The sequence below is a fragment of the Meleagris gallopavo genome, chromosome 7, assembly GCF_905368555.1.
Source record: "Meleagris gallopavo chromosome 7, MGAL_WU_HG_1.1, whole genome shotgun sequence".
NCBI classification, from domain to species: domain Eukaryota; kingdom Metazoa; phylum Chordata; class Aves; order Galliformes; family Phasianidae; genus Meleagris; species Meleagris gallopavo.
Window position 1 is genome coordinate 3,063,735 of NC_139410.1, and position 27,847 is coordinate 3,091,581.

At 41.4% G+C, this 27,847-nt stretch overlaps 2 protein-coding genes across 2 annotated transcripts in view; both read right to left on the reverse strand.

The window, feature by feature from the left end:
* The window catches only part of ITGAV (integrin subunit alpha V), a 47,498-nt gene extending 42,335 nt beyond the window's left edge, over window positions 1-5,163 (reverse strand). The window contains exons 1-2 of the mRNA XM_085227635.1: window positions 4,828-5,163; window positions 1,629-1,756 (exon numbers count right to left, since the gene is read on the reverse strand). Of these exons, the coding sequence (XP_085083761.1) occupies window positions 1,629-1,756; window positions 4,828-4,979 (280 nt within the window). The 5' untranslated portion in view covers window positions 4,980-5,163. The remainder of the gene's footprint in view (window positions 1-1,628; window positions 1,757-4,827) is intronic.
* An 8,437-nt stretch (window positions 5,164-13,600) lies between these two features.
* On the reverse strand, window positions 13,601-25,732 carry ZC3H15 (zinc finger CCCH-type containing 15). The gene is made up of 10 exons (XM_085227638.1): window positions 25,496-25,732; window positions 24,045-24,146; window positions 21,623-21,734; window positions 19,931-20,083; window positions 18,481-18,572; window positions 17,614-17,796; window positions 16,728-16,874; window positions 16,476-16,580; window positions 16,057-16,183; window positions 13,601-15,521 (listed from the first exon to the last, which is right to left on the reverse strand). The coding sequence occupies exons 1-10, from the start codon at window positions 25,571-25,573 to the stop codon at window positions 15,328-15,330; spliced, it is 1,293 nt and encodes a 430-aa protein (XP_085083764.1). The 5' UTR covers window positions 25,574-25,732; the 3' UTR covers window positions 13,601-15,327.
* Window positions 25,733-27,847: the final 2,115 nt, after the last annotated feature.

Here is a 27,847-nt window from a genome sequence, read left to right on the forward strand (position 1 = left end):
TTATTTTATTACACTGAAATACAATCGCCCTTTTCACCCAGAGAATAATCGACAAATGCATTATTTCCCACTTCACTGCCATCAAGCTGGAATGAGTTAAAACATGCCTCTCATGAATCCTCTTAAGCCACTATGACCTGCTTGTTCTACTGCTAAAACTCAAACGATTAACTTGTCCATTACCTAAATAGTAGATTAAATGCAAAATGCTGCTTGTTTGCTCAGTAGCACATATCTTAAGCACAGACATCAAGCAAAGCAGAAAGGCCTTTGTATCTATTTATTGTGCCTGGTATATGGGTGAGTCCACAGCAGTTCTCATTTGAAGACTCATCTGGAACCTAACCAAGAGACTCATTCCCTATGAGATGCACTTCAGCTATTATATTACTAGAGAATATTACCTAGAGACATCAGACACAAATTATTCTTATAAAAAAAAAAAAGAAAAAAAAAAAAAAGAAAAGTTTTCTTAAATCATCTGAAAGAAAGGTTTCTGTAGGCTGCTGCAGACAGATAGCAGCTTAGGTTTTGTGTGCATCACTATTTGCATCACTTCTATTCGTGTGCTTTACATGCAAGAAGCTGATTAACATGCCAGTTTACAGAAATATATATAAACACATCTGAGAACTCTTAACACCAGCAGCATTTTGTGCTATACCTTGACAATGAGACTGAGTGAAAAGTTTCCTCAGTGCATTTATACCTGATTTACAAAAGCTGAATAAACTTCATAGCTTTTGGATTGACAAGTCACAGCAGCAAAGGCTGAAATGAATTATACCCTACCCGACTTGAAAGCACAGGTGTTTCCTCCTCCATGCCATGCAGGTCTTGCCAATGCATTCCCAGGACACACACAGGTTTTTCCACTGGCCTGAAACAGGCTGTGGAAAACAAGATTCAGCACTGAATGGCGCAAGCAGAAAAGCACTCGAGGTGCATTCTCACATGACCTGCCACGGCTTGTGGAAATCACTGTGTGTACTAGAGCATGAAGGCTGAGGGAGATGTTTTATGTCAGCATTGCTGCTGCTCAGCTCTGATACACTTCAGAGATGGGTAAGCAATGCCTCTGACCTGAGGCATCCTGAGAACTCCTATCAGGAATGTCACACATTACAAAGCTACATCCCAGAAGAAAAGTAAGAAAAGGTGTTCTTTCCACAGTCTAAAGCTTATACTCCCAGTTTCAGACTAAGCTTCTGAGTATTTCCTCATACATCATCTACACGGCTATGAAATAAGCATGATAGCAAACCCTATATGCTGTGTTCTTCATAGGCATCTAATGTCCCTCAGTGTTTATCAGGAATTGGATTGTTCAGTGCTTTAAGAGTACTAGAAAGTACAGACAAAAAATATAATAAATCATCAAGTTAGAATAAAAGAAGAAGCAAGTATGCTTGATTTGGCTTTCAGCATGTACCAAATATAACAACATTCTCCAAGAGAGAGTAAAAACAATAACAATGACATAGAGGGGCCAAGTCTTGACTTCTTGTCAGTCCAAAAACTGCCGCATCCAAATCAACCATCAGGAAGCACCGTGCGAGCATGAACCACTCCTGCAATGCCCCATGATCGTGGCAGAGCCCCTTCCCCTGCAGCAAACTACACATTACCTGTGGAGTCAAAGATGATGGGCTGGCAGTTCCTGTTGGAATTCCAGTTACATCGCAGCACCTGGCCCCCTTCTACCACATTGTGCTGGGAAGTGTTTGCTTTTGGAGCTCCCACCAGAAGAAATATCCTGCAGTAAAAAGAAGAAATAAAAGTTCCAAAACTTCAGGCACAGACACTGCAACTTCATGACATTCTTACAGTTCACAGATTTGAATGGATAAAGCCTTTGCGTTAAGTTTAAAGCCAAAACTACTTCAGGTGTCAGAGGAATTGATACTGGGCTTGGCTCCCTCCTTTCTGCAAGCAAAAGCAGGCAAACCAATCTTGACTTAAGAGACGAAAGAAGATTAAGAATGACATATTCTGACTTGCTTGAGATGATATTTAAATGAGATAAACACCTCTTACACTCTTCCGCTTTCAGAAAAATCTGCACTTACACCACAGAAGTAGTCGCGTACTTCTTGTAATTTAACTAAGAAATTGTCTGGCATCATTTCTAGTTAATGCTGTACGTAAGAGTAATTCATGGAAGTTGGTCAGCGTTCAGTGATGTGTGCACAGAACAGCAGCGCTCAGGAGGCAGTGAGCAGTGAGTCAGCCCAGCATCAGCCAACCCTCTGCTAAAAGTCATCACCAAGCACTCAAGTCACTGACAGCCACAGACCTGCGCGTTCATGAATCCCCACTGAAATTCATTACACAATAATCATTTTCTTATTAAGATGGGTCAATGTACAAATCCTTGCTTATGTAAGTGAGGTCCATTCTGCACAGGAACTGCTACAGTACCGGGCTCGTGCAAGTGATAAAATGCAGAAGCTGCAGAGTAAGAAACAGATGGAGCACAAAGCCAGACCAAACAAGGCCATTAACTTCTTCCAGGAAATCCCACAGCTCTCAGACACACGACTCATCAGCACTTTTCTTAGGAAGTCCATTTGAAGGCAATGACATCCAGAAAAAGCAAAGATGTATAACTAAATGCTTCCTTCTATCAGAATCTGCTCTGCTGTGCTGCTTTCACTTAGACTGCTAAAGAGAGAAGTCTTCCACTCGCAGGCAATGTTATTTCCTATCAGATAGGGCAGCTGGTTTTGAAGTAGGCATAGCCAAATAAGCTGGTTGGAGAGTAAGTCTCCTAGTAGATAGATCCAAATTTGGCAGACTTGTTCTGGTTGTGATGGTTATCCTCCAGACTTAATTTTATTTCCAAGCCACGTTTTTTCTTCTTAATACATGAATACCGGGCATAAACACACAGAACCTTACCAAAGCTCAGCTCATATGAATACCAACAATCCAGGTTATTTTTTTCAACTCCATTTCATTTGCAGAACCTCCAAAATTCCCTGGTGAGGACTTGGTAGAAAACCCAGACTTCCCACAATCCACTGGTTCCCCTAATGGCATTCACAGACTAGTTTTCAAGAGAAAGTATTTGCAATGCTTTAATGGACTTAAATGTTCTCTCTGGGCATAACAGAAAGGTCTAAAAATAAACATTCCTAATGCCAAGTGAAGAAATACATTAATTATTATGAATACAATCTATTTAACAAGTGGTAACTTGCCTCCCTCTTCACTCTAACTTAACTAGTTTTGAGAAGCCCTCCAAACTAAATATTTACCTTAAAAAAAAATGAGTCATACTCATTTTAACCTTTCTTTCGTAACACAATCTCCACGATGAGGTATATTAACATGCTCACCAATTCAAGACTTGCTGTGGAACTCTGCAAAGGTTCAGCCACCTCTTTTCCCGAGGCAAAAAAAGGAAACACATTTCTATAATCAGAATCCAAACTAGTAGACTTGAGTAATTTGTAACATTAGTGGCAAATTATAAGACCAGTGGCTATCTACAAAGAAGCCTGTACTCCGCATACTTTGGGAAAGAGAGCAACTGAGGGAGATTTCAATTTCCACAGGCATACATCAGCTGTGCTCCGGCACTACCCATCCCCTACACAGTGCACCAGCCACCCCAACATAGTGCTGCAGACAACACTGGGAACGCATTCCTGCCTCGGCAATCAGTCTTCCATAGGCGTGCAGTCTTCCAATCATCTCTTTCCAATGCTTTGCCACGTGCTTATAAAGAGAATCGGGTTTGGAAATAGACTCATACATGGGAACAGCAGACTATCAAAATTAGTGCTTCTGTGTATGCGAGGCCTCTTTTACTTTCTAAATCACCCCTTCAATCACTTGGAACTGCAGTTACATCCTGAGCCAGGAGACAAATAGCATCCAGATAAAAGACCGCCACCAACTCACGGAGTAGTTTTCCATACAGGACTCCTCAACGTGCTTCACACTGGTGTCCACAGCTAAAAAACAGCAGCTTGAGCTTCTCACAGCTATCAACTCTGCCGTACCACTAGCCGATCCAAACAGCTTAATTCAACTTGAATTACTTAAACTCAACTGCTTTTTACCTCCATCCTGTAACTGGTGAGGTTCAGAGCAGTGTGTAACGGGACTCACTCCTGCCAGCTGTGCGGGACTCAGCCCCCACCAAACGCCCACCACAGCCACCAGGCTCAGCACGGCCCGAGCATCCCTTCCCGCAGCTCAGAGACCCGGCACCGCTGCCTGCGGCTGGAGGCACCGCGGATCCCGCGCACGGAGCGTTCCGGCCTGCTTCCCAGGGCACCAGTCTGACTGCGCCGGGGCTGTGAAAGCTGCGGAGCGACTTTGTTTCATTAGAGGTTTGATCTGAGTTGCAACATGGGAAAGCTAAGCAGATACAAACTAACTTCTACCCGCACCTAAAGTCACGGGGAAAGGTTTCTCTTAAAGATACGGAGGAAGTCTCTCCCGCTATCGAAGAACCGTTCGCGTTTCAAGTTGCAAACAAACAAAGCCCCAGACTACACTCACCCACCCGGGGCTCAGCAGTTACCATCAAACAAACGCGAAAAGGCAAAAGGGCGATTGCAACGGGAGAAGGAAGGATCGAGCCCGCCCCGCGCCGCTGCCGGCCGCTCGGCAGCCGCAGATGCCGCCTTAAAATAAAGAGAAGAACGCAAATAGAACATATTTGCTTTTAATAACACGCTCCGCGGGGTTAAGATAGCGGAGACGTCGCGACACACGCGAGCGCAGACAGGACGGCCACCGGGCAGCGGAGCCGCGCGAAGATGCGCTCCAGACCCGCTCCGAAAGCGCGGGGCCGAGGGACCGCGCACTTACGAGGAGGAATCGGGAGCGAAGAAGTCCACGGCGAAGCCGAAGTAGCTGCCCTCGGCGCCCGAGTACACTGCCGGCCGCTCGGCGTCCAGGTTGAAGGCGCGGGCGGCGGTCAGCGCGCAGCCCAGCAGCAGCAGCGCTCGCAGCCCGGCCATAGCCCGCGGCGCTCCCGGCCCGGCCCCGCGCGGAGGGAAGGGGCGGAGGGCGGCGCCGGCGCCGGAGCGGGAGCAAGAGCGGGAGCGGGCCGCTTCCTCTGCCCCGCGCCCAGTTCCCTTTTCTCGGCGGGACGGCAGGAAGGAGGAGCGGTATCATGTGGTGCCGGGGGCGGGCCCCGCTCCCGCCGCCGCCCGGCCCCTCCGCGGCCCGTCCCGGCGGCTCGACGCGGCCTGCTCCGGCGGCCGTGCCGTGGGAGGGCGGCCCCGCACGCGGGTGGGGTCCGCGGAGCGAAGAACCGCCGGAGGAGAAAGTGCCGAAAGCCGCGCGGGGAACTACGAGCGCAGCGACCCGAGAGCGGCCCAGGTGGCGGAGCGATGGTGCCTGGGCCTGGGGACGGCGGACCGCGGTGCTGCCACTGCCCGGGAGAAACTGCTCCCGTGGGCGGCAACCCGAGCACTCTAAAGGGCTGGGACCGTTCCCGACAGCTCGGGGATCGCTGATGAGATATTGGACTCGGTTCGAGCGGAGAGCGTTCTGATTTGCTTTATAGTTCCGCGATAGGAACTGCGCGGCGTACGGGGCCGGCCGTTCGGAGTGAGCCCAGCTGGCAGCAATCCTCACCGAAAGACGGAGAAAATAATAAAGCGGTCAGAGCACCTGTAGGCAGCTTTATACGGCCAGAAGCCGTGCGACGGAGCTGCCCGTTAACCCGCTGGATAAAAGAAACATCATTTCATAGCCAGCGAGCATTCCTGAGTTTGGATGTAATCGGCTTCATTCGGTGCAGTCGAAGCATGATATTGAAACGTTGACCCAGAACCATTTAGCATGTTATTTTTTGCTTATCTTTCAATGACTTACTGCTCTCAAAGGACCCAAGGACCTTCTCCTCTTCCCCCTCCTCTCCCCCCCCCCCCCCCCCAAAAAAAAAGAGAGAAAAAAAGGAAGTATGCTTTGTCATCAACTACACAGTGAATCACATTTCAGAATTAGCATCAGCTTCCTGTTTATCTTGGATGGCAAATTTACAGCATTGCACTGTTCTTGGTGGTGCCTACTTAGTCTAAATTCACTGATAGCCCATTGTTGTGGCATACACGTGAAAAAAAAAACATGCGAAGGATTTCAGAGAGAAGAACTGAATGTTGGGGTGATAATTTCAGTTTCTCACCTAATAGAGAAAATCGCTTTATGGTAAAAAACTTCAATTCCATTGTATATTATTATGGTCAGATTTTATGAAAATATGCAAGCTAAATTAAGTAATTGGTTATGGAGTCTCACAGCCTGCCTGTCTGCAGTCTGGCACACTGCAGTACAAGGACAGTGTGGGGTCTGTGCAGGTAAACCCATGGCACCACCAGAAAGAGGGACCTGGTCATTCTGTGTTGCTGCCAGTTGTTCTTACTGCCAAGTAATAATAATATTTACTTGAGGAAATCAACTGAGAAACTGTAATTCTGCCAAAAACAGGAGAGTTCCTATGTCCAGGCTCAACACTTGTTGCTGATTTTCCTTATCTTGTCACCTTTCCATAGGTAAAATCATGAACGAGAATAACTTTTATGATGTAGTGACTTGTCTCTCACAGCTGTTACACCGTGGACCTGACCAAAGCAAAACTTCAGATGGGTTAATAAGTTTCCAAATCTTAGCAAATACTAAAAGCATAAAATAACAGAATACTCGATATGTCTGTAGATTTGGCAAAAGGAGGATTTGTTTTCTCTGTTTGATCATATACCTTTACATTACACAAACAGCAAGGGACAGCTCATATTTAAGATATGAGGGCTGCTTACTGAGTGGTAAATTTTGGCTTCCTAAGAAGTGGCTGTGCAGCACTGCTGCGCGCTGTCAGTGGATGGAGAAAAGCCAGGGGAGTAACTTAGCCGTGGCATACATCAGAGGTTGCTTATCCCCCAGGCTATCTTCATCAGACGGTTTCCTCAAGAGGACAATTTCTTCACAAGTCTATCTGCTTTTATCACTGGGGCTGGGGCAGGGAATGCCGCCCGCTCTTCCCCTGACTCAGCTCCCCCCACGATGAGTCACACACCGGGACAGGGGCACTGCCTGGGCTGCTGCATTGTGCAGAACCCGTCCATCGCTCCGGGCAGCCCGCAGCTCTCCTGCCTCCACCTCAGCACGGGGAGCAGAAACGTGGGCCTGGGGTGCTCTTCCAGTTAAAGCATATCTCACTAGAAATTAAAAGCCAAAAACACAGTGATTGAGGCTATAGCTGGCACTGAGTTATTACGTCTGACAGAATCACAGACAAAGGAATGATGGCTTCAAACAGACTTTGCTATCAACTTAAAGCAGGAAACACCCTTCTAGTATACGTGTAATTTTTCCTTGCTAACTTGTTTAGCTCTCAGTATGATTAACAACTAGATTAGCAGCCAGTAGAACTGTGTCACGCAACGTAAACAAAGAAATTATATTTATAAGAGAGCGTCTATATTTGCTCTCCAGACTACTTTTCAATTTGCAGTCTGCTAAGGTATACAGTAGTGGAAAGTAGCCACTAGAAGTGGGCAGAACAGTGACAGCAAGCTGTGACCTTGTTAGCTTTTCCTTATAAACTGATCATTAACACAGTTGAATAAGGCTTTGCAGGATGCCAGGCATATTTGGAGAATGTGCACTCATTGCTTTTTCTTCTTAACTGTTCCTTAGTCTTCAGCCTGTAGAATGAACAGAGTATTTCAGAATACGTGTTTTTTTTTTTATTGCAATCCTGTGTTCCCCTCTCATAAAATTACAGTCATGAAAGAAAAAGCCAAAGTCCCGTAATTCAGGAGAAGTTAAAAACATGCATTCCACAGTGGTTCTACTGAAAAAGCCCTGCAAAACATCCTATACTAAGAAGCTTCAGCTTCTTAGCAGATCCAGTGTTTTACAGCAGCTCTACTAACATCTGGAGCATAGAATGGATTGCCACTGACTTGTTTGTTGATACTGCTGTTGGTTGGCAAAAGGCTTCCTTCAACCACCAGAGAGCTCTTCTGTTTTGCCATCCAGGCATTCAGATTCGCAGAGGAGTTTAACCGCTCTGAGCAGACTTTTAAGAAGTAACTCAGTCTCTAAAAATGGTCTGGTCTTATTACTTCAGTATTATTTTTGTCTAACACTCATCATTTAATGCTTATTTTCTTGAAATTCCATGTACACTGCAAACCACAAAAGCACCACTGGGTGAGGGGTGAGGCAAAACCACGGCAGCTGTGTTGTAAGCTCAGGTTGTTGTGGTTCCAGCAGAATTCACCAGTGCAGGAAAACCCCCCTCATTGGTTACCAGAACCTCTCAGGCAAAGTTTCCTTTAAGAATATGAGAGTGTCTATAAAAGCAGTTTCTAACCGGTGAACCACTCGCAGTGCAAAGTTTGAGATCTTCCAGTTGGAAAGGAAATGAGTCGCATCCAGGCTGTTTTCTGGTTTGCTCAGTTGTGATAGCTGCGTTACCTCAGCGTTAGTCAGCGTCTCCTCCATCCCCGCTGATTGTTGCAGAATGCTGGTTACTCAACAGGAGTTTTTGTATGTTGGGATTTCAGATCACCCAATTCAGAAGCAGCTCCACACAATCTACAAAGGGATTCGTATCTCTTCTATCTGATAAAATCAGTGTTACAAATCCCATCTTTCTTAGCTTTTAATTTATAGATCTATAGATACAACAAACCAACTTAAACTGATGTTGCTCAGTCAAAACCCCAAAGACTCGAATATCTTTATAAACAGCATTTATACTCTGGAGAAAAGGATCAAAAGGAAGAAATACAGTAATAAATGTAAATATGACCCCATTCCTTCTGGAGATAGGGAAAGCCTAGGAAGCCACTACACCAATCTCCAGCCAACGGGGCAGGGCTACGAAGCTGGGAAAACACGTATTGAAAATGTGTTGTGATGTGTACAGAGAAGGCTTCAACCCACACTCAGCTGTTACCGGAAAGCAACTCTACCTGGCAGAAACACATTTGAAATACAGTGCCGCCTGGAGCAAGGAGAAATGGAGTGCTTCCTACAGCCCTGATCTACAGGCATAAAGGATGGGGGTCACATCTCTGGAATTGCCATTTACAGATAAGATCCAGAAGCGTTTTGACTTCAGGAAGCACTTAAACAATTTCCAGAAGGTCTCAGAGTTCAACTTCGTCCTTCCCTACCCCTGGAGAAGCACAAAGCCAATCTCCCCCTTTGCTCAAAACAAAGAACCCAAACTCACCTTCTTTTTGAAAGGCACTGTATTTTGATCCCCTATACCAAACAAACACAGTCTTATCTTAAACCAAAGGATGCCAATGTCTACAAAAGTTTTTATTCAGCAACTCTGATTAATTGGAGATAAATATTTATTTAAGCAGATGAATAAAACTAAGGAATATCGATTAATCTTTAAATACCTGATCCTATATAATAACTGTAGCTGTTTGTTTCAGTTTTCTTTCTTCTTTTTTTTTTTCCCCTCTCCTTCGTATTTTTACGGTTATCTTTGAAGACAATTTTGGCTTTTGCCTAGCCTGCGATAGCCAGGAGTTGGTTGCAGTAGGCTCTGAGTTGGGTGCTACTGGCTGAAGAATTCCTGGAATGTAACTTCTGTTCCCCATTTCTACCAAAAGAAATTTGCCAGTTAATGTCGACAAGTTCCTAGTGATAGAATATGCAGACAATTCTTTGCCTTAATAAAGAACATATTTAAAAACTTTTTTTTTTTTTTTTTTTTTTTTTTTTTTACCATCTATGGGTTCTTGTTCCACTTCCTCCTGCCTCCCATACATACCAAGAATGTGCACCCATTTATTTATAGCACATATTCTGTCAAACTGTAGCTTTATGTTTCCTGTGTGGAGGACACTTTGTGGGTCACATAACACAGAATCGTGCTTCACAGAACACAGACTTTCTGTAATGACAGGAAAAAGACTGGGGACCAATTTAGGGCTGATATGACTAAACAATATATATTTCTGACACCCACTACCTCTTCATTCAAGGAAAAAGTTCACAAAGGTGAGGTATCTGCAGTTAAATAAACCCCTCTTCACCCCTTACAGCTCATCCCTTAATTTCAACTCATCTACATACTAGAAACAATGCCTTTGTTATGTCCTTTCTGACCAACGTAACTCTTCTCTTGATTCCATAAACAAAATCTCAGAGCCCCAACACGAGAGCATGCTACCGGGCAGCACCGAGCTCCACAGCACCCCCCTCTGAGCAGCCGAAGGCAGAAGGCAGCCAGCTGGAATACACTGCAGCCACTCAGCACAGAGCAGAGGTCAGGCAGAAAACCCTCTGCAACAGCATGTTTATACTTGGAAGAGAGAGAAGACAACAGAAGAAAGGGGTGAAGAGAGAAGATCAAAGATTTCTTGCCGAAAAATATGGCTATTACCCAATTCGTGTCTGAGATGTTAAGGAGGCATTCAGTTGCAGCCATGAAATGATTAAGTAGAGGTCAGTTCATCTTGTTTTCTGTTGTTATTTTTTTGTTTTTGTTTGTTTTAAGTTTTCAAGTTCACTCTTCCCTACCCAGTTAAACTACTTCAAATGTTAAATGCTTCCAAAGTTAGCAGAAATCTTTCGTTAAGAGCTTAGAGGAAATTTGGATTATTGTGTAGATACACTACAGTAATATTTTACATTCAGAGTGCACAAGTGACAGCCTCAGTGTCCGGATGTAAAGCAAGGAATAAAACGGGAATGGAAGTGAAGCACAAACAGGACCAAGTACTGTGGAACAGCCAAGTTCAGGTCAGAGAACTGTAAGGTTTTAGATAACTTTCTAGAACTGCAGAACATGCTCTACAGTTTCATTTTAACACAAGTCCAAGGTTGTACAATTGGTAGAATGTTTCCCTAATGCCTTATTGTACACAGAATACTTTTTTTGTCTTGTGAACTTTTTACAGTAGTTTGCCCTGTGTCTTTCCATGCGTTCTACATAGAAAACTAGAAATGCTTTAAAAGTTGTATGCTTTATCTTCCATTATATCTTGCTTTATTTTAGGAGTTCACCTTAACACTTTTCAAGTTCAATTTGGTTCAGTTTGGAAATATTTCTTTAGTTTCATGCCAGCCTTTCTTAAGCCTGTGTCCAAATATATTGCACTGGTTGAATATTTTCAGCCACAAACATCTGAAATCTCTTTAACACAAATGAAATGCTGGTACATATGATCAAAAGAACTGATTATTTTTGCCATTCGTTTCCATAATGTGTTATGAAGGAGCCTGTTGTGTTCACATCTTAGGGCTATAACATCATAAATGAATAAAACATCTTGGCCTTGTTGCTAACACCAGCAACAGCCACTCTCTGTGAAAAGACAGAACTTCTATTGAAAGGCAGAAACTGGAAGTGACAGAAAATAAGCCGAGGTCACTTCTAAGCCTCTAATACTACCAGGGGTGGGGGGAAGAGAAAGGTGATTTGCAGATATCACTGTAAAAAGCACTTAATGGGATCACAACTACATAAAGCACATCCGGCACATTACCACGAACAAAGACCATTTGCTCCACTAAAGATTCTGCTGATTAAGGCCTATTCATAGCAAAGACTCATGCACCACTGGGGAGGTGAAGTTCCTAATTTTGCACACAAGTTTTTCTAGCACGGAAATGCAGTAAGAAATGGTATCCTTCAAACTGAAATACTTATTTTCAGTATCACTTCCTCTTCTTGGCACCAAGTCAAAGCAAAGGAAGACATGAGATATTGCTTCTGCTAAGCGTTCTCCCTGGAGATCGGATACTACAAGTTAGGAGACATGTTCCAGACAAAATGTGACAGAGCTGCTTGCAAAGCTTTGGCTGCTTGCCAAAAGATGCTAGAAACGTAAAGGGATTCAAAGGGGAGAAAAGGAAGAAACAGGGCACATGTTTTTGTTTTTCTTTTTTTAAAAAAAAGCCATTGAGAGACTCATATGCACACACAGACACACACACACGAGATATACTTGCATTTGAGAGAGTGAGATGGCTCATCTTATAGCTGTAATATCAAGTGTGGGAAATAAAGATCTAACCTTGTAGGAATGTCTGACTAAAATAAAAATATCTTAAGTTCCATTCAGTTACCCCAAAGAAGCACATGAATATTAGTGGTTTCTGAAGCTGTCACATTATTTACTTGCAAGATAATTAAGCCTGCAAAACAATTAACACTTGCAGAACTTATTCTATTTGGTAACTGATTTTTTTTTTTTTTTAAAGGGGCATTCACTTGGCAACATAAATAGCAATCAGCCATCATAATGTCCGAGACAAGTTTTTTCAACACTTTTTTCACACATCTGACTAAAGAATCGTGAACATATTCAGAAATGAGTGTATTTTATATGTGCAAGTTCTTTCTATGCAATCTGTTTGTGAAATGAACACTATCTGGTATGAGAACAATGCATTGTCAAGGAAAACACCACTGCTCCATCAACTGTTAATCAAATCCCTCCTTGATAAAATACAGCTGAAAAATGTCATCCAGTAAGAAATGATCTACTAATTGTTTGCAGTTGAAGTGTTGTGATGGAATAGTTAAGGCCAACCTTCACATTTAATTTTTCTTCATTTTTTTTCCCCAGGCATTACAAACCATGTGTATTTTAAGCAGGAAGCTCTTTGAGTAACACAGAGGAGGTAAGCTGTTTTTTCAATTATACACCATAGCCTGACTTGAATCCTCTGGATAGAGCCTTCCCACAGTAGTAAGACGACTATTTTTTTGACCCCTAAAAACACACAAGCGAAGGCACTGCTATCTTAAGATTTCTCATTGTTCTTTAAGGGGATCTATGGCATAGGCTATTCACTTTACATCAGAGGAATTACAAGACAATTGCATCTGTAGGAACAGCTCATGGGTAGGTAACATTCAGGTGGACTTCATTTTAATCAGCTGTTCTTTTCCACAATTTACCTTAAATAAGGCCTTGGCATCCATTTCTAACTGAGCATTTAATGACTGAAACTCTATTAGCTGCTAATTTAGGCTTTAACTCATGAAAGAATTTTTAAACTAGTTATATTAAAGCTTATCTTCAAGCAGAAGGAACAAGCAGCAGCATATTGCTAAGAATCCTCAGAAATATGCCTGAGTGCTACATTAACACTTGTTTAAAAGCAGCCATCCTGCTTTTGTGGTTAGAGATCTGTACAGAGCCAAGAGGCCAAAGCAAGAGCAAGTGGAGTCTGTAGAAATGCTAGAATAAGTCAAGCCAAATAAGAGGGGCAGCAAACTACTGCTTCCTGACCACAGGGAGTTGTGCCAAAACTTAATGCCCGGGAAAACTTTTTTTCTTTTCTATTAAGTTATGGTTATTCAATTTATGTAAATGCTATGCAACATGACTATATCCTACTATTTAGTTTTAACATGCATAGCAGGGGCATGCACTGCAAACTGAGCCCTTTATACTTAACTCAAAGAGGGCACATTCTGCTCATTGATTTTGACATTTCTTCAGCTGAAATGAGCTAACCTGTAAAATACAAATAATTTAAGAACACGGTTGCAATTGCGAACATCTAACGTGTTTACATCCACGAAACAGACAAGATGACAAATCAGTATTACGCGCTGCATATGAGCCTCCAGGACAAAATACAGCCATTTCAATCCTTAATAATTATTTTATTCCCATTTAAAATATACAACTTTGAAAAATTATGCATCATACATTCAAATTTGAATTGCATTCTTAAGTGTCCTGATATCCAGATAGCCTATTTCTGGCCAGTATAATACAATAATCTGTCAACACTCTTCGTTTATGGCCACGAGAAAACTGCAGAAATAAACATTTATTATCTGATATTGCAGCTTGTCCTTAAACACTTACATTTAGGAGTCCATTTCAGTAGACCTCTTTGCCCCAAACATTGTTTTCTTGTTTCTATAAGAGAAAAAAAAAATTCCACAAAGATCCCAAAAAGGGCAAAAAAAGGTTTAAGTCAGCTATTGTTAGAAATAGCATTAAAGATACAAGAATTGACTCAGCAGTGTCAAAAATAACCATTAAAGCTCATATTACCACTCAACAGTGGTTCAAGTAAGCTCGCTAACAACGCCATGAAGCTTAAACTTTAAGTAGTAACTTGAAAACTTTAGAAAAACAGCCATATAAACGGTATCCCTTAGTACAGCAGTACTGTTACAGATACTTAGTAGTATGGCAATGAGGCATTACCTATAGCCCCCTTGAGAAAGCACCTCTACAGACATCGTTACGGTAAGGTTTCGATAAATTTTGGAAGGGCACCTTGACTTCAATGAAACCTGACAACAACTGCCCCCTGCAGGGTACACAACATCATCCACAGCTCTGCCTTCAGCCAAATGTCATTACTGCACAACTTTAAGAGTACCCAAGATATTATAGGTATTTTTTCGACTGTAACATTCCTGCTCCACAGAGCTCAAAGTCTTAGCTAACATACAAACACAGGAGGGAAAGCATGAGACTCAATCCAAAATGGGCATTGTATAGTTTGGATTAAATCTGTTAATGGATGGGTGGGAGATGAGAAGAGGAGGGGAAGTCAGCTGTTGAATTTTACACACTGCAGGAAGAGTAGAAAAAAATCCAACTGCCATTATCCCTAACGTAATTTAAGCCAACATCAATCATTTCATGAGGACTGGAGAGAAAGCGTCCATCACTGTATCAGAAAATCATGTTATTATCCATTTGGTGTCATATCCTAACTTAGCAGAGAAAAATCAACACGGGGCTTTTCAAGTTGGTAGTTTTTATTTACAGTTTTGTTGGCAAAAGGCGGTGGGAAAACTTGAAACATTTTCAACAGAGGGCACCATATTGTACTGTACGACTTATCTGTCCACTGTCTGTATCCTCGGTATCCAGCTGATCAAATAAAGCTAATCAACATGTAAAGAAGCGTGATCTGCATCAGCTCCTCTAGAGTGCGCTGCCTAAAAGCAAGTCAGGCAGTTTCTAAATCAACACAATCACTATTGAAAATGCAGTTCGGGTCAGGAAAATTGACTTTTATTTCATACTGTACCTGGTATCAACTTCTCACTTACATCTGCATACTGGCAAAGCAGTTACACTTCCTACTTTTAGGTGAATTTTATCATCTCATTCTCTGCAAATTCAGCTGTCAGGTAATTATGAACTATTCTGAGTATTTTACTGTGATCATAGCAAGATTGGAGATAAGACAGAAGTAAAATGTTCCTGGTATATGACGTGCCCATCAGAATCAGCCGGGTAACCATAAACATCCTGTTTAAGAATTCTATTCAAAAAGGAGGAAAAATGTAGTCAGTTTGCACTTTATCACATCGACTTTAATTCCCATGAGCTTTTTAATTCATTCTTCTAAATCAAGAGTGTTTAGTTCTTCTTCTAGTTCATCCAAGTCCTCGCCAGTAAAAAGATTTTCATCAACTGGCACTGCATCAATGACTCCATTTTCTAACTCCTCATCGCCATCACGATCTTCTTCTAAATCATTTCGTTCACTGTTGTTTATCTCACCTCCAGAAGCTTCACTTAGTTTATTATCTGAAAACACAATTTTTTTACGCACTTTAGTGTCACAAGTTTCTTAATCACTAGTTTACAATCCTACCAGACAAGCTCTGAAGTTTTTCACACTTAATAGTTCAATAACTCAACTGTTACGTAACTCCTCCACTCCTATTTTTATAATAGGATCAGTCTTAATGTTTTGCTCCTATTCAACATCCACACTTCAAAGACTCGGGTTAACCTTAAAGATCGGGGTTTGCATTTGATAATTGCAGCACAATAAAGTGTTAGCTTGTAGAAATTGAAAGTTAATCCACGCAAGCTGGAAAAATATTAAACACTACTTTTTATTTAGAAGTTGAATTCAAGAAAAATAAGAAGTGCACACAGCATTTACTAGAAACATTGCCTCCCGTAAGTACAATTATCATGATAGTCACTTTGCTTCTTTTCTTTTAAGAAATACAAATGATGCTTTTTGGTAAATCAAGAACTCATTTCTGCTTGCTTTTTTGGAAACACTTAGCAGTTAATTATCTTAAAAGGGATGCCTAAATAATAAACTTACCATCTTTTTCTATTGAAGTGTATGTGCTGAATCGCTCCGGACTAGCCACTGTAATGCCAGTTTCATCTACAGCCTTTGGGACATACAGACTCAGGTCCACATCATTTACACACACGGGGTCTTCCACCTGAAAAGTGCACCAAGATCTTCCATATCAATCACCCTTCTACACAGATTGTAATTTCTGCAGAACTTGTACAGACCTTTTCCATCCTCTTTTTGACATCCGAATTGAGAAAACACGCCGTATGAGCGTTGAATTAAGAACTTGAGATTTGAATCGTACCATAAGAGCTCTCAAAGTAGGAGCAAGCCTTTCGAAAAACAATGGTTTCAATTTTCAATGCAACTTGAAATATTATTTCAGTTCATGTTTTTTTTTGTTGTTGTTTTTGTTTTTGTTTTTTGTTTTTTTTTACCTCATCATCTTCTCCCGTTCCTTGAGTGTAGCGAGTGTCATCTGCTTCTTCATCATCAGCATCAACCAGCTCTGGCCGGAACTCAAATACTTCACGTCCACTGATCTGTTTGCAAAAGAAGAAATTCATTTATAATTTCATAGAATTGATAGGGCTCTTAAGCGATGAAGCAAACTGCAACAATTCCAGTTTTTCTAAAAAAGTAGTCAGTTTATTTACTCTTTACATTAAGAATGAAAGTATAGAACATACCACCAGTGCCTTGCCGGCTTTAAAATCTGCCTTCCTCCTTTCCATATCTTGCTCTGCTTTATCAATTTTTTCTTGTCTTTTTCTTCTCTTCCATGCAATAAAACACTCTAAAGTGATTTTGGTAACGTTTGGTCCTAAGGCAGCACGCTGTCAAGTAGAAAGACTGATTAATGCTAGAAATTGTTTCCAAGGGCAAACCCTAGGGATAACAAATTAAGGATATATAATTACTCTTTTCTAGAAACTAATTGAAAACATTTCTTTCCAATTGCTTCTGCATTCTCACCACTGTTAAACATGCTTCATCAACTTAAAGCTTGACTCCACACCAGTTTTCCAAGCGAGACAAATCAACACTTAAGTCAACGTGGTAAGTGGAGGAAGAAGCCTGTGGTATCAGTTTAAGTTACTTTCCATCTGGCACTGCCAGGGAATGGTGTCAGCAGAACTGCAATATTATGTCTTTGGGAGGGCCCCTTCTTCATGTTGACTCCTCTTAACAGAACCATACAGTAACCCATGACAGAATTACGCAAGAACTAAGGCAATGGTGAATTCGAGCTGAGGAAGTAACAGTTGTAAGAGTTAAAAGGACAAACAGCAGTAAGAAAGAGAATCCTCCTAAAGCAGGATTATCAATCTTACCTTATCGTAAGTATCTAGCTATACTTTTAGAAACTCACTCAGCCGACTGAGAGGAAAAAAACCTAGCTAAACAAAACCATGAAAAATCATGAATTACTATTAATTCCTCACTCTAGCCTATATGGATATAAAACCAGTCAATGCTTTTCAATAATTCACTAAGATATTAGTTGCAATTTTCCTCCTCTTTTCAGTATAATGAAAACAAACACCACCAAGAGGTACCTAATTGAAACTTTACCTCTTTTTCTATTAGATCTTCTAAGGAAATTTCATCTTGCTTTTCTTCCTTCTTTTTGTCCTTTTTTAGTACAAAACCTGGAGGAAGAGCATGGCGATACATGCAATTGTCTCCGCCGCCTGGACAGACCCAAAACCATCCGTATTTGTTGTTTTCAATAGCATCAAGAAAATATTTGCAGACCTGCATAAAACAACAGTTGTTGTTAGTACTGCATTCCCTTTTCATCCCCTGCAATTTACACTAGCACAGCTATTACATGCAGAAAGTACAGCAAATCAAAGCTAGCTGTGTTCAAAAGAAACATGCCATGCGCTCCTATTAAAAATAGTAGATATAAGAAGAGCAACTAATTATCTAAAACCTCAAATACTCAATAGCTTTCGCCCTTAATATAAGCTCAACTTACAAAGAAAGGCTGACTTGGAAGATTGGTGACTGTACTACAGTAAACCCAGCAGCACTTGTAAAAGCAATCTAATGGTTTAATTTATTTTTGGTCATGAAAATCAAGTGTACTTTTAATCAAAATAACTGCAATCAATTTCAGATGTTACATGTTCCAGCTCAGGATCCCGACATAATTACATCATTCTGAAACTTCTGACAAGCAATTTATAACACTCAGTCATACCTAAGTTTAATTCTGTCAAGTATAAATAGGCTATTTGGGACTGTAAGCAAGGTAAAGTAGTCCTGAAGAATCAAAAAAAAAAAAAAAAAAAAAAAATAGCACAAAGGATTAAGATTACAGCATTTAGTGTACAAACTAACTTCTTGGCAGTCAGGTGTCAGGAAATAAAAAAGACTCAATCACTGCTGCTAAATAACAAAAACTACAGTTCAATGAAAAAAGAGAAGACATACTATTTGAGTTTTGGGTTTTTTCTTTTCCGCCTCACCGTGCTTCTTGTTCACCACCTCTTCTAGCTTCTTTTCATCCCAGTTATCCATTGTGTCTAGAAGACAACAGAAGTTTGCACAAACATTCCAAATCCTAAACAATACTGTCAAGGTACTTTTTCCCCTAATTAACAGCATTAATATGCAATCCTTATGTTTCAGTTAACCTACAGAATAAAAAACAAATTCGGGTTTCTGTAGTAAATCACAGAACCACAGAATTGTGGGGGTTGGAAGAAACCTCTAGAGATCATTGAGCCCAATCCCTCTGCAAAGCACTCCCCTCCAGCAGGCTGCACAGATAGGCATCCAGGCAGGTCTTGAATGTCTCCAGACAAGTAGACTCCACAACCTCCCCAGGCAGCCTGTTCCAGTGTTCCATCAACCTCACCATGAATCAATTCCCTTAAATACTGATGCAGAACTTCCTACGCTTAAGTTTACAGCCGTTTCCCCTTGTCTTATCCCCACAGACCGCTGAAAAGAGGTAGGCCATGTCTCTTTGACTCCCTTTGACACTTAAGATATTTTCAAACATAAAAAAAGATCCCCTCTCAGTCTTTTCTCAAGGCTGAACAGATCCAGGTTGCTCAGCCTTCCCAGGTTGTTACAGGCCCTTTACCATCTTCATGGCCCTCTGCTGGACTCTTTCCAGGAGATCCCTGTCTTTCTTGTACCAAGGAGCTCAGAACTGGATACAATACTCCAGTTGTGGCTTGACCAGGGCAGAGTAAGAGGGAGGATCACCCTCCCTGACCTGCCGGCCACGCTCCTTTTAATGAACCCCAGGATCCCATTGGCCTTCTTGGCCAACAAGGCGTCCTGCTGGCTCATGGTCAACCTGTCACCCACCAGGACCCTCAGATCCTCCAGCAGCTCATACCTCAACCTGCACTGATACTTGCAGTTATTACTTCACAGGTGCAAGACACTACACTTGCTTTCGATAAACCTCAGTGTTCATCCTTCACTATACTGCTCACAAGACATCCTCCTCAAAGATTTTATAAGCTTTTATCTGTATGTGTGTAAAATGTATTTTCAGGTAAAGACTAAGAAATGTGACTCTATTTATATACCATCTGGAACTCTGAAGAACTTAGAAATTATGAGGAAGAACAAATACTGTATGACCTGCTACTTGTATGACGCAATACTTTACACATAGCAGAACTCAGAAACCCCCATCCAAGTTCATTTAGTGACAGTTTTTCAAAATAAGGTCTATAGAATAATTGTGAGCCAGCTTTCAAGAGCAGCAATCAAACTTCATTTACATTTTGAACATAGCAGCATGGGTTGCTATCACTGCTGACCAGATGGTTTGGAATCATACAGACAACTTGCTTAACCTTAAAAATGCAACTGCGGAATCAGAAGATCATTTATTGAATGTTTTCGAGAAGCAGTGTACCTTTTTCGAGGTCTTCATCTCTTGCATCAATGTAGACACTTCGTTTTTCACACTTCCTTTCCAAAGACAAATCATGAGAAAACTTGCACTTGTCTCCTTTAGTGCACTGCCCTTGCTTGAAGAAAGCACAAACTACAGATTTGGGATCAGCACCTGAGTGAAGAAAATTTTTCTATTTTAATAACATCTGTAAGCAAAATACTAGAACAGAAGTTGCATCTTAAAAGCCTAGAGAACATTGTCTAAGATCTTACCATATTTAGGATCTGCACAGAATTAAAAGGTTTTTAAAAGTAAGTTATTTAATGAAAAGTTAATCCCATCAGCCCTTTCTTCAAGTAGATACACTGTGTTCTGAAAGCATCATATTTAGTTTGTATAGCAGGATATTTGTGTTGACTATCAATGATGTCACTATTGTAAGTATGGGTGGCGGTGTGCCTGAGAAGAATGTGCCCATGTAACACATAACAAATCACTCTACACAAGTTCTTCCCTATACCATAAGCCATTTTTGGTTCTAATAAGTGGTAAAGCATCTTTTGAATGTCAACCTTTCTTTAACATTATCAGAAATATGCTAGAAGAAATTATATTAACCTAGCCTGTACTCATTCAATAATACTAAGATGGTTGTTTTTAGCCTTAAAAATAAGCCAATGCTGTTAAAATGTGAAGTACTCAACCATTAACTATGGTTTTCAAGTAAATATCACAGCAATGAATTGTTTGATCATCAAGAGGCAAAAGAGGAAATGAAGAGGGGTTTAAGTTTATCTACTGGACATAACAGATTAAGTACTACTGATTTAATACTATTCTCAAGTGGTAACATATGATTTTAAGCTTCAGTTTCTCACTTGCTCATTTCAAGCTTGGTTCAAGTCACCCCGGACTAGATTATGCTCAGAAGCAGCTGTTTAAAACCTTAAATAAAGAACTAGTTTATCAGCAACTGAACCCCTACAAGAACATTAGGTAACATTAGTTGAACTTGCTGGCAAGCTCAGCAGAAAGCCAAAGTTTTAATTAGGATAATGTTGGTTTTTTGAAATACCTTTAATTCAATAGCTACTACTACATTTAAAAACAGAAAACCTAGCCTTTATTGTTGCTAAATGACACAATGATAAAACATCAAGTTCAATTAAAAAAAAACAACAACAACAAACCTCCACACTTCTTTGGTAAACAACTCTTGTGCCAGAAGCACAATACAGCAAAGAGTAACTGACATACAGTCCATTCCTGAAATAGTGGTATTTTTTTCTTCCCTACGGCAGACAAATGCAGAGTTTCCTAGCGTTATCAAGCACTTGACAATTTATTTGCAATTCACAATTCACCACAATACTAGCTTGCTCTGTAACCGATCTCGGCTCAGACCACATTTTTGAAATCAAGTCCTACTGTTAACTATGAGAAAGGGCAGAAGTAAATGACAAAGTTTTGCTCTTCTGATGTGCATAAAAGTTTTCTGTGAACACAATGATTAGCTTAATACCTGTAACATCTGCATGTTCACGCCTCTAAGGGGATGCAGGCCATTTTAAATAAGTATCATTATGGAAAAAAAAAAAAAAAACAGGCATCCACCCAGAAACACCTCAGTGTATCAAAGTATTTTTAAATGTTTTACCTGAGACAGATGTATGAGTAGCAGAACACAACAGAAGTTTCAGGTACTCATACCTTTGCTAATCTTCTGTGCAGCAACCACAGGCTTGAAGAGTTCATTTAATTCTTGTAGTTCTTTTTTCTTATCTTCTTTTTTTAATTTCTTTTCGCTTTCTGTTTGAGCGGCCTACAACGATGCCAAATTTGATATTAGTAATAGAAAATTATAATGGCATTACTCAATTCATAAGAACCTTACATTAAAATATCAAATCATTCTGAATCAGTAGGGGTAAAGGGGCATGAGCTGGGAGCCTAATTCTAAATTTCTCCAAATCCCTGCCTTTGCACGAATGGCAAATGCCATCTAGTGGTAATGACATTTTAGACAGAAGAGATTTTGAATTAGAATCTGTCAGAGATGTGAGATGTTGTTATTCCTGTACCACTTTTACAGGGTAGCAAATCAAGTGGAAGTTGGGGTCTGACGAAATGTTAGTTGTTCTTTTGTGATGCTTTCGCAGAGCAACTACTCAAATCAGATCTACTTCAAGATCTGAGCCAGAAGCTTCTCTTTAGTCACCCACACCCTGCTTTGCTTTCTTGTCAGGCATACCAACAGCGCTCCGGAGCTCTCTGTAGAAGCAGGGAAATGTTTTTGGAACATTACTTGCTTGAATTGATATCACAACTCAACACAGCAATGTTTCAATGCCAACTAGTAGGTTATAAAACACGAACATGTTTTTTTCTTAGTTTTCATAGGCACAAGGAAGGAGGGAAGATTAAGGGACAGGCTCACCTAGGAAAGGAAAAGTTGGTATAAAAGATAGAAATGGCACCCCTGTCTTAACCTCTTTTGGAAAAGCCAGTAAAGACCTATGTCTAGTACGAAACTGGTAGAGAAGGGTAAAGATAGATGAAAAAGGTCATGAGAGAAACACAACATTCTTAGATGACTTGATTTTTATCCTTAAGAGAAGCTAACGGTACTCTTAATATTTCAGATACGTTATTGGCAATATTCAAAGGAACTTAATAAAGGAGCTTTGTTGCCAAGCTGTTTTAAACTGGAATTAATTACAGAGCACTCCGCTTTTAAAAAACAGAATTCGCAAATTCTGTTTTACAAAGTAAGCAGACCCTAACATGGCAACCACAAAAAAAAAAAGTGACCTGATTTTTAACAACAGATGTAGTTCAGGTTTTTGTTTCACCTAAAGACAAAGGCAGTTTGGTTTGCTTTTTTTTTTTTTTTCTCTTTAAATCTTGATAGCATTTCCATTTTTTCCTCAGGACACAGCAGTACTTCCTTTAAGGTATTCTTAAGTTCTCCAGGACAATCCTAAATGAAAATTGTTTTTACAAGTTTCAATAGGTGCCTCAGGTCTGGAACGACATTCCGAACACCATCAGTTAAGAGTGTTTGAAAAAAATATTTTTTTTTTTATCACATAGTAGTATTCCTGTCAATGCTTCAGACTCAGGGACTTCACACAAATTTCAGAAGGACTGCCTGAGTCACATCAATGTTTCTGAGTGACACCAAATAGACCCCAATACTACAAGAAGTTAGTCATCTCAGGACATGCACGTGAACTTTACTTTTGAAGTCATACCTGACATTTATTAGCTCATCCTCCTATTATGTAAGAAATCTAGCACAGTCACAACATAATGAGGTTAACTGCTGCAAACATAATTATTCTACAGGCTTATTCAGAGAGTAGGAACGTTATGAATACCTGGCTGCTAACCTCTCTAGCACTGTAGGAATAAGACCTGGCTCACACTTCCATTAGAATAATACTTCTCTCAAATCCTGCTTTCTAACTAATGAAACTTTATATCTCAGTCACATCAAATTCTAATTCATCTTGCAAAAGTAGATCAAAGTAGTAGTGACAGGAGCTCCAGATTTCAGTTTGTCTGACCTTTTTATGAAGTAGTCACACAACTGTTAGACTTATTTGCACTTCCAATTATCATACATATTTCCATAGGTAGAACATTAAGTACAAGTGCACTTTTTTTTTTTTAAAGTTATCCTCAAGCCCCAATTTAAGATTACTTACAATTCATGATTCACTATTTTTCAGACTGAATGGGAATCAAAGGAAAAAAAAAAGAGAAGGAACACACAGCTGCACTTTCAGTGACAGCCAGTTTGTTACAATTACTTTTAGGGATACTTTAAATGCAATTATGACAATGTACTGTGTAAACAGGTGTTCTTATTCGTTGTATTTTCTACTTTTCAGTAGACAAAAAACACTGTGCTATCTTTATGGATGCACTTTCAGCTACACAATCTTTGCAAAAAGACCTGTCAAAAAGTGCTATTTTAAATACAACTAGCTAAATCTGTGCTTCTCACAATAGGCAGCTGAGTAACATCTCAGTATTTTTTCCTACTTCAGTATTACATGACAATCAATTCCTACAGTGAAAGAGAATTTCACTGCATAGTGGAAAAATAATTCAACTGAATGCTTACCTGACGTGGATTCTGCTGTCCAAATTTAACCTGGTGAGTCACAGCTTTGATAAATTTCTGTTGTTTTGCACCTTTTTTGTTCTTTAGACCAAATGTTTTGTCCTAAAAATTCAAAGACAAATTATTTCTAACTGACCAAGAACTAGAACAAGTTGCTACAAAAAAAAAGAAAAAACAAAACCAAAAACCTGTCATTCTGCTTGGGCTTTCAGTTAAACTGAAAATGTTTCCTCTAGCAGCACGAACAATCCAAGCAACAGTGGGCAGTGTCACCTCCGCCCATCACTTTAAAGTGTGCTTTGCAAAAAACCTAATAAATGCTGCTGCCACCAGCTGTTGATTTTCCCCTCTGATCCACACGTTCAAATATTAGTGCAAGTGTATGCATGCGTGAAAACTGAATAGCCATACATACTGCTCTTCCCCTCCTGTATATGTGACGCTCACATGCATTCGTATCTTAGTGTCTTACTTTAATGTTAAGCAGGTTAATATTGTCAGGTAATATATACGTATTGATTTCTAAGCATTGTAAACGTTTCTTTTCCAACAGCACTTCCTTCACTGCTCCCCCTAAGTACTTTATGTAAATCCAGACAGGTGTTCATACTTCCTAAACTGCACAGCAAGAAGTTTGTTTACATTACCTGAACCAGTTCTTCCTCTGCATCTTCAGTTTTATTGCTAGACTTCTATCATTAAGACTTCTATACCAAACCTTTTCAGAAAGCTAATTAATAAAGAAGATGGCTTCCTTTCACACATGCATCTGAAACAAGCTATCTTCCTAAGCAAAACACACAGATAATAAAACCTATCTGTGCCTGGGATGTGATGGCAGGGTTTTTTTCCCTCCTGTCAGAAGGAAATACCAGATGTTCATCTGGCAATAATACCTCAGCTCAAACACACTTCTGGAAACCATAAGAATAAAAATAAATCTATCCCAGAAGAACTATGGAGGAAACAGCTCCGTGGTCACCCTGTTGCCATTTACACTGTGTCATATAACAAAACTGCAGGTTGGCTCCGCCTGAGCAGCCGCCGTGCCGACACAGCCCCGCACGGCCCGCCTCGAACGGGACCCTGAGATCGTGCGGCTCCAGCCCGGCCGCGGCGGGTTAGAGCAGGTAACACCCGGCATCCCGCAGCGGCCTCCCGTCGTACTCACTCCTTACCTCCTTCTCTCGGCTGTTCTGTACGCATCGATCCGGCTGCGCTCATCTCACACACATACAGACACACTCTCACACCCCAGGGCTCCCACCCGGGAGCGGTGCTCAGCGTTACGGCCCCGCGTTACGGCCCGAGCCACGGCCTCGCCAGCGCTGCCCGGCGGGATGAGCGGCGGAGGCGGCCCGCAGGCCCGGCCCCAAGGCCGAAGAAGGCGCGGGGGAAGGCCGCCCGGAGCCGCGTGGAACAGCAGGCCGCGGCCCGCTCGCCCGCCTCACCTCGATGATCTTCTCCTTCTTCTTCTGGTCCGCCTTCTTGCTGCCCCCCGCCGGCTGTTGCTGCTTCTTGGGGGGCATCGCGGGGCGGCCGCGGCTCCCGCTCGGAGCCTGGCGGGGACGGACAGGCGGCCGCCGGGAGGCGCGAGGAGGCTGGCTCGCGGGGCACGCCGGGACTGCGACGCGGGGCGCGCGGGGCCGCTCGGCTCCCGGCAGGGCGCGCGTCACGCGGGCCGCGCTGCGTCAACGGCCCCGCCCCGAGGGAGGGCGTCGGCGGCGATCCGCGGGCGCCGCCATCTTGGGGCGTGGCTCCCGTGAGGGGGCGGGGCGCGCCTCCCCTCTGCCTCTCGTGCGTCCTGCGGGGCTGACTTCGGCACGGCTGCGCGCGGGCGACCTAAAGCAAGGAGAGAAAAAAGCGTGCTGGAGAACGGCGCTCCCGCTCAGCTGTGAGCAGAGAGCTGTGACGCAGATGGTTTGGTGCTGCTCGTCGTGTGAGAGCGGCTGCATGCTCGAGCTCCAGCAGCGGTACCGCTGCGTGCAGGGAGTGGACACAAAGCATGTCAAGGCATTTGTGCATCTTTGCAGCTGTATGTATATTTTGCTCTTTATCAGGAAGGGAAAAGTAACAGAGAGATCACTGAAAGGAAAATAAACACTTTTTCTCATATTGCTATCATCCCAAGTGCATGCAAAAGAACCTGCAAGCTGAGCAAAGGAGTCAGGGAGAGAAACGCTCCCAGCCTATAGCCAGGTGCAAAGCACCGCCTGCATGTCCCTGCATTGTCTCTCCTCGGGTCACCTGAGAAACTCAGCATTCCCTCAGGACTGCCCTAAAAAGAACAACTGAGGTACTGCATTCCATGCTCACTAAAGCTGAGGGAAGGAATTTGCTGCTCCATGGAGCTCTCTGACACGTGAACCCTGGCCAAAGGGGAACTGTGCTAAACACCAGGCCTTGGAAATAAGCAATCTTTTCCACAAGCAGAAGGCACGCTGTACTACACGAGCTACACATGGGTCAGGTTTAGCGTGCAAACAGCTGCAGTCTGCCTGAGAACAGACAAGCATTGCAACCAAGGCTGCCTGTGAGCATTTGCATCCTCAGGAAGCACCAAGTCCTGCAAAGCACCTTTTTTCTTCCACTTGGACAAGTTACCATCCGTGCATTCCTGCAATGTACATTGTTCCTCCAGCAGATAATGATGTAGAGAAAGTTTCTCCTGTAAGTACCAGGATGTGTAAATGGGAGGGGAGATAACTCCTACTTGCTTAGAAAGAACCTTACCTTCTTTGTTTTGTTGGTAAGGGAGCTTTTAGTAGCCCCCTTGTAACATCACGTAGTTGTATCCTTTCTTGAGTTTTGATCTATAAAGCTCTTTATACAACCAAAAGCAGATTTTCAAGTGATTTTTTGGTTATTAACTTAGAAAGTAACAATATCTCAACTCACATTTCTAAAATATATAGATATTTTTCTCATAGAGCTAACCCACTACGTCTAATTTCTCTAAGTCTGGGAATACCTTTCACTAGAAGAAGTGACCTTCCTGCAGAGGATTTTATAAGATAAAGTGAAATGTAATTGGTTAATTAAGATACTTAATTGCTTAATAAAGGTGGTGTTGTTCTGACTTGCAGTAAGATTTGTCTATATAGTGTTATGTATTGTTGTTTTAGTGGGTGGTATGTATGCATGTATTTTTATTCATGTATTTGTATATATAGTTAAATTTATGTGTTGTTTTTACATTGATAAGCTTTATAATTCATGTTAACGTGTTATAAAAAAGCTAGTGTTTTGTAGTTTTTTGATTTTTGTTTGTTTATTTTGGTGGTGATAAGTTCTGAGAACTGCTTAGAGAAGACTTTAACCAGTTCTCTATGAGATGATGTTTTTTTTGTTGGCTGGGGATTGTGACTTCTCATGTTGGGGGTCAAAAGCTTAGAAATGTTGAGTTGATTGGTATTAATTAAATGTGAGTGTTCATTTGTGTTATTCTGGTAGGAACAGTTAAAACTTTGTGTTTTCATGTAGTAGTAGTGTTTTGGAGGTAACTATCTTAAATATACAGAAAGCGAACTATTTCTTTTAGCACTTAATCTTCTCAGTGCATAATGTTTAAAGTGTAATGTATGAGTAGATTGTTCAGGTGTAAAAATTATTTTAAGAGGAGAAAAAAAATCGAAGAACATGTCTTAAGAAGAGAACAATTAATTTGTATGCAAAATAATAGGTTTTAAATTATTTAATTATTTGAATTATATTTAAATTACAAATCTTCTCATTTTCTTATTTCAGAAAAGGTTGGATGAGGAAAGTGGCCTAATTACACGCCTGCAAGGAGGTAATCAACA

What these genes read in the sequence shown, in the direction of transcription:
- ZC3H15 (XM_085227638.1), bottom strand. Translation starts at nt 25,573, where the DNA reads ATGCCCCCCAAGAAGCAGCAACAGCCGGCGGGGGGCAGCAAGAAGGCG. An exon ending in GACAGCAGAATCCACGTCAG is followed by an intron (nt 21,735 to 24,044) that starts GTAAGCATTCAG and finishes GCATCGTTGTAG; the next exon opens with GCCGCTCAAACAGAAAGCGA. An exon ending in AAGCCGGCAAGGCACTGGTG is followed by an intron (nt 16,581 to 16,727) that starts GTATGTTCTATA and finishes TTTTGCAAACAG; the next exon opens with ATCAGTGGACGTGAAGTATT.